Source organism: Nelumbo lutea, chromosome 5 (assembly GCF_056320005.1).
Source record: "Nelumbo lutea isolate HS-2025 chromosome 5, American lotus-T2T, whole genome shotgun sequence".
Taxonomy (NCBI): Eukaryota; Viridiplantae; Streptophyta; class Magnoliopsida; order Proteales; family Nelumbonaceae; genus Nelumbo; species Nelumbo lutea.
In genome coordinates this window covers 39,850,279-39,856,856 of record NC_142688.1, presented here as the reverse complement: position 1 = coordinate 39,856,856, position 6,578 = coordinate 39,850,279, and the positions used below count along the sequence as shown (strand labels likewise).

The following is a 6,578-nucleotide window of genomic DNA, read 5'->3' as shown; positions in this document are numbered from 1 at the left end:
TCTAAATATTTTCTTATTTGATTATGACATCATTTCAATTCTGGGTTGATTTTAGATTTGACATTCCATTTTCATCATTAATAAAATTACTTCTTACATATAATAATTATTTTTATTTAGTATAATGAATATATAATATTAGAGATATACCCAATTTTTTTATTTTTTTGTATTTTAATATTTTATTTATTTTTAATTTATTATTTAATTATGGAATTATTAGTTAATCCACTGGCCCAAATGGTTAAATTGCTTATCCACCAGCAAGAGGGAAGAAAATGGTTTTGTTTTCAAATTACTTTTCAAAATATTTATTTTTATGCTATTAAAATTAATAATGTGGATTTAATTAGTAGAACTTAATGATGAGATCTTAAATATATGATTTAATGAAAGAATATACCTTAAATATGAGATTTAATGAGTGAGAATATGAAAAATAGTTTTATTTCCAATTGGTTTTAAATTTTATATTCCATTTCCATCACTAATTAAAACATTTCTTATTTTTCATACTTATTTTTGTTTAATATGTTGAATATATTATGATAGAAATGTCCCCATTTTTTTTTTTAATTTCTATGTTTTTTGCATTCTATCTATTTTTAAATTTTATTATTTAATTGTGGAAACATTGATTGACCCATTTGACTCAAAATGGTTTAATTTCTTACCACCACATAGATGAAAACACTATTTTTTAGGTATATTTTAAAATTATAAGTTTTTATGTTATTGAAATTGTTAATGTATTATGATATTCAATGCATTGAATATCATAATATTACCTTTTTCAACTCATTTAATATCAATAACCGATTGCCCTATTTGCCCTCTTATTTTATCAATAAATTTAAATATGGAGGGGTAAATTTTGTCTTGAGAAATTTCCAAAAATATTTTATGGCTATTTGTGCCTTTTAAAGTAGTATAGATATTCTCACATTACAAGTTACAAACATGGCAATTAAGCTACATTGACAGTAAGTTACATGGAAGTTTCCATTTGGTGCAATAGCCTTGTAGACTGATTGAGAGATCCTCCTCATTTATTCTGGAAGTGGAATATCTGCAAGGTCCTCCCTGTAAGGAAGTTCCTCAGATTGAGTGTTGGTTCTTCCATTGAACCCTTTCTCCATTTGGATCTGAGCAGTAGGATCTAACTTGGGTGGCTCCATGAATGTTACTGCAGTGTCTTTGCGGAAGCTTAAGTAGAGAACAGCAAGAATGTATAATGCCATGAGGGGAAACACTATGATTCCAATGAATACTTTGGCAACTTTTGGCAGATTATTGTGAATCAGCCAACCAACAAATCCTGTGCTCAAGTAATAGACATTGATACTGATGATGCATAGCCCAAAAATCCATGAGATCAAGATGATCTGCAAGAACAACCATTGTGGACAAAATCACACTTGTCAGCCCATGATTTTACCATTAAACCAATCAATGGCTCTTAGTTGTGATACCGAGGCAGTAGAAAACCAAGTAATACTCACATATATAGAATTCCTGTGGGGTCCCATCTTGGTAGAACTGCTACTAAATTTGAGAAGAGGGATAAGAGCGAATGGCAACTCAAATGACAATATCATCTGCATCATATCCATTACAACAATTTCAGGATTAATTAATGAAAAGGCTAAATTAAGTAGATGATATTCCTCAAACAAAATATTGAGTCAATTCACAAACCGAGGCTATGATGATCAGCCGACCAGCACCAGAAGAACCACCAATGATGGAGACAACAAGACTAGGTGTAATAGCAACGCAACGAGTCATTAAATTCCTTAACCACTTCCTCATCTTAAGGTCCAAGAACCCCTATTTGAATTTACAAAACAAGATGTATGTTTAACATGAAATCAAATCAAATCAAAATGAAATAATGGGCAACCGGTCTAGTCCCACAACCTGCATTATATATTGGCCTGCATAAGTGCCAGTGATGGTGGAGCTCTGTCCTGAAGCCAGTAAAGCAATGGCATAGATGGTTGAACTTGACTTACCCAAGACATTCTGCAAGTAAAGATGATTTTTGTTAGGAATAGAGTTTTTTTCTGATCACGCTTCCCCAATACGTGCTATATTATGTTAGTGATATACAAACCTTGAGAAGAAAAGCAGCCGAGTTTAGAGTGAGATCACTGCAGTGATCAGCGTCCTCATGGGAAAGTTTTGGGGCCGAGCAGACAGTGCCTGAGACGGAGGCCACTGCAATATTGATCAAAAAGGCTATAAACAGTGCGAATCCACTCTCTATCAAGAAAAATCTGCACGCATCCTGCAAATTCATGAATTCAAATTTAGTTATCACATGTTTGTAGAGTATAGCTCAAAGAGAAGTGTTTTCTTGGTATCTTACATTAACTCCACGGATAGATTGAGGTACCTTCCTTGAAAGAACAAGAGCAGAGTGGAGAAAGAGGTTATGCCTGTTGACAAATCATGGGAAAATGAAGTTGAAGTAGAGTGAGAAGTCTAGGGAAATGGCGTTCTCAGAAAATGATAAAGAATGATGAGGCCAAGAGGGATGGGGTCCTACGGCATGACGAGGGCGCCCAAGAGAGCAATAGCATCGGCCGTGGCACCATTACCACTGAGCCTAGGTAGGAACATCCCCTTCAGCACCTCTGTTGCAGGAGGCTTGACGTAGCTCATTTCTCCAAAATAGCAACCAGCCATCACAAACACTAGAAGTGCTATTAACATCTCCAGCTTCCGGACCTGGAGCATGATCAGGATCAGAAGCAAATGAGCAAACTCATGGTCATTAATTAACAATTAAGCCCAAGTTGATGGTTTTGATTTTTGAAGTGATTAACCATGGGTTACTACTAAATCTGCTTCTAGGAGCTTAAGAAGGTACTGAATCAACATGGGTGCAGGCCGAGGAATCATGTGTTCATGTATTGGAGTTGTTGCCAAGTGATGATTAGCCATAGTTGCAGAAGGGTATATCTTGTAAACTGATATGGATTTAGGAAATGAAATTTAGTCCATGAATGAAAAGCTTTTGGAGACAGGAAATCTTCTCAACACATGAAAAGTAAAAAGATAAGAAAGAAGTTAAAGAAAGGAAAGAAGACTTCGTTTTCCTCAAGAACAAGAATCATAGATAGTTAAGAAACACAAATGATCTAAGTATTAATTCCAGGTGGGGAGATGGCTTGGGCCCAACAGAACCCCATTTGTTCATCTCTCCACTGGCTATTTATGGGGCAAACTTTAGTGTAGAAATTTTCAACGGATGTCCTTAACACATCATGTTTCAAATTGTAGCTTCAAAAATCTAGATAATTAAGATACTTGGAGAAAGCACAACAGAGACAAGTTTTGATTTAGGGATTGAACACATGGTCAGTCGATCCAGAGGGTCCCTTTTCTGATGGCAGCAATTTGTTAGATAGTGAGGACAAAATACTAGGCAAAACCGAGTTCAGCACTTTTAAGACTCTTAATAGACAATTTGATTGATCACATTAAAAAATTATAGGTTTACCTATTTGTTAACTATTCTACTAGTTAGTTTCATATGATGTCATCAGCATTGATTAATCAAATAAAGATTACCCCATATCTCTGTAGACCCAGAAGTAGGAGAGTACTCATGCCAGTTAAGAGAACACCAGCCCATACTGGGATATGAAACAGTATATTCAGAGCAAAAGCCGTTCCAACAACTGTAATGAAACAGAAAACCCATTAGTCATGTAACAATATTATGCAAATCTGAACAGTAATGGAGGTAATAGATAGACAGACAGAGAGAAACCTTCAGGAATATCAGCTGCAATGACGGCAAGCTCTGCCAGCAACCATAAACAATACTTTACGTGTTTTGGGTATTCTACTTTGCACAGCTCGGACAAGTGCTTGCCTTAGACCCAGAAAAGAGAAGAAGAGAAAAGAAAAGTAGATTTGAAGATTGAAATGAAGAGCTGAAGAAATTAAAGCTTGTGGGTCTGTGTCATACCTGTTGCTACACCAAGATTCGCTGCAAGGGACTGGATAATGAGAGCGAAGATCAACCCGATGAGAACGACCCAAAGTAGCTGAGAACATCTCAGAAGAGAAAGTAAATTTAATAAGTAAATGAATAGAAGGGCTTAGTTTTTCTGTTACATGCATGCATATTTTCTCATGAGGCTCGGTTTGGAAGGATTACAAATACAAATATGTAGAGTGCAAAACCTTGTATTTTGTTGTATATTGTATTTATTTGTACTGTACATATTTGCATTTGTACTCTTTCCAAACTGAGCCGAAAAGAGATCATGGGTTTTCCTTTTGTGGTCTTATACCTCATATCTATGGTTGGATCCCGCTTGAAGATCAGTTTCCACTGTAACATATATAGACCATTATTAGCTTGAAATAAAAGAAACAATCACAGGAGACAAGAAGCAATGTTTCTGTGTGTATGTGTGTGTAAAGAAAGAGAGAGACTTACAATTTCCAGGGTCTAAGTAAGCCAAAGAGACTAAAAACCCAGGGCCTACATATGACAAGAACTTCCTCCAGCCAGGTTTCTAGTTATCAAAATAGAGTGCAAAGAAGTAAGTAACATCTTAAGATTAAGAAAAGAAGAAATAAAGTTTGAAAGGATGAACCTGGTGTTTGGGATCCTCTTCCTGGAAATCTTTGTTACTATGATCACTTATGGATGGTGGACGCTCCTCTTCCAAATTAAACGAAGCAATTCGGTTGCTTCCTCCTCCCCAAAATGGTGGGTCCCTTCCAACCGCTTGATGTTGTTGCTGCTGTTGGCTCTCCATCTCTCTCTCTCTCTCTCTCTTCACAGTTGGTGAACTCTATTCTCTCTAACTAAGCACATGAATACATGATACAGTCCTCTACTTATGGACTCTATTTATAGATAAAGAATAACATAAAAATGCAATGTGGAAAACAAGCCAGTTTAAGCATCAATAATACTCCCATATGGCATACCCTTATCAGTACTCATCTATGCATTATGTGTGAGATCAAAGTCACTTTCAACACATACAAAGCATCTATGTAAACTAAAAAAGAAACCCAACCAAATAGCATTTTACACTCATGATCAGCTCATATGACATTTTCCTGAGACTTAAATTCAACTGCTACCTTAATCACTGGGCTTCCCATTGGTCAGCCCCCCTTTTTCTATTTCTTTAATCAATTTGTCCCATATGTTTGGACTATTTGGTATTTTAATAGGGTCATATCTTAATTGGAATTTGGGAGGGTCCAATATATATAGTGGAATATCATTTTGCAATGGCAGCTAGCCACTTCATCACTTTACCATATCATTAAAAATCTATATGTTTTCCACATCATACTCCATCCTAGGTCAGTGAGGAGAGAATCACCCAGAAGGGCAGATGTACACAGCCTTGCCCTTGTACATACAAAGAGGTTTTATATCATCAAAATTTAAGAATTGGGATCTCCTACCAACAAATGTTCTCACTCCTTATCTGAGACTGCACATCTCACTATGAAACTGAGGCCCATCATAAAAGTAGGACCCATCATGTATGAGATGTGTAGTGTCAAATGATGTTGGTAGGGAGTTGGAATGTAATTTGTTGGCTGGTGATCCAAACTCCACACCAAATGTCAAAACCAGTAGACGATCCTCTCCTTGTTCATGCAACGCATCCCTTCAGATCATCTAATCCAACGGATATTTTTTAATGGCAGGAAATGTTATTAATTGGGAGATTGATTTTCCTTTAGAAATGAGGCCTATAAGTTATAAATTGTAATTGATATTAGGGTTGTAAATGGATCATCAGATTGGAAATATGTAGATCCAAGTTTTATTTATTTTTTAATATTTGAATGCAAATCAAATCTTTTCCATTGAATTTAGATTGGATTCGGGTATCATTTGGATATTGAACGTCATTATTAAGATAAACTAAATTAAGTTGATCAAGATATCATATAATATTAATAAAATGAACTAAAAATAACTTCAATTTTGCATATCATGAATAAAATGAACTTCAATTAAGTAAACATTACTCATATTGGTCATGGTCCCAGCTATATGGGGTCTTAAGTGGAGTGGACTAGATCTGGATTTGGATGTGGATGTGGACATTAGATCAATTTGGATCACTGTCAACCAGATCTGGATTTGGATATGGACAAACCGATATCATTTGCAGCCATTCCTGTGGACTTATCAAACTTGATTATTATGCTTATGAGATCTCCATGAGAACACCATATGATATTTCTTGGGGGCATTTCCCACAACCTTCTTTCTCCATTGAATTAGAGCTAATTAGACCTATTCATGGGCCAGGACAGGCTTTGTCACTATTTTAAAAGAACACAACCAGGATAGAGTCTAAGCCCGGCCCTCATATAAAGCCTGAAGTTCAGTCCTAAGCCTGAAATCTGACCCAAAAATTGGAAAAAAAATACTCTTCTCTTTTTACTTAATAAAAAACTGTTTTATTTATATTAAAAGACCTTAAAACTCAAAAATAATGAAGTATCTCACTATAGCTTGAAAAAAGAGAAAAAGAATAAGGGAAAAAAAATATTATATGTATATTTTTATTATA

At 35.3% G+C, this 6,578-nt stretch overlaps 1 protein-coding gene across 2 annotated transcripts; it reads right to left on the bottom strand.

The window, feature by feature from the left end:
- Positions 1-872: 872 nt before the first annotated feature.
- Positions 873-5,125, bottom strand: LOC148851874 (metal transporter Nramp7.2-like). 2 transcript variants are annotated; one of them, XM_088946042.1, is made up of 13 exons: positions 4,620-5,125; positions 4,460-4,538; positions 4,311-4,351; positions 3,983-4,061; positions 3,782-3,886; positions 3,580-3,689; positions 2,552-2,733; positions 2,372-2,441; positions 2,117-2,290; positions 1,921-2,025; positions 1,699-1,830; positions 1,503-1,598; positions 873-1,385 (listed from the first exon to the last, which is right to left on the bottom strand). In XM_088946042.1, exons 1-13 carry the CDS (start codon positions 4,782-4,784, stop codon positions 1,050-1,052), a joined length of 1,674 nt encoding a protein of 557 aa, XP_088802168.1. In that variant the 5' UTR covers positions 4,785-5,125; the 3' UTR covers positions 873-1,049. The 2 variants fall into 2 exon arrangements, with proteins under 2 accessions (XP_088802168.1, XP_088802169.1); XM_088946043.1 differs by having other exon boundaries at positions 3,782-3,856; positions 4,620-4,853.
- Positions 5,126-6,578: the final 1,453 nt, after the last annotated feature.

Excerpts from the sequence above, each read along its gene's own strand:
- LOC148851874 (XM_088946042.1), bottom strand. The coding sequence starts at position 4,784 with ATGGAGAGCCAACAGCAGCAACAACATCAAGCGGTTGGAAGGGACCCA. Across the intron at positions 4,352-4,459 it reads TTACTTAGACCCTGGAAATT|TGGAAACTGATCTTCAAGCG; the intron begins GTAAGTCTCTCT and ends TATATGTTACAG. Across the intron at positions 4,062-4,310 it reads GATCCAACCATAGATATGAG|CTACTTTGGGTCGTTCTCAT; the intron begins GTATAAGACCAC and ends AGATGTTCTCAG.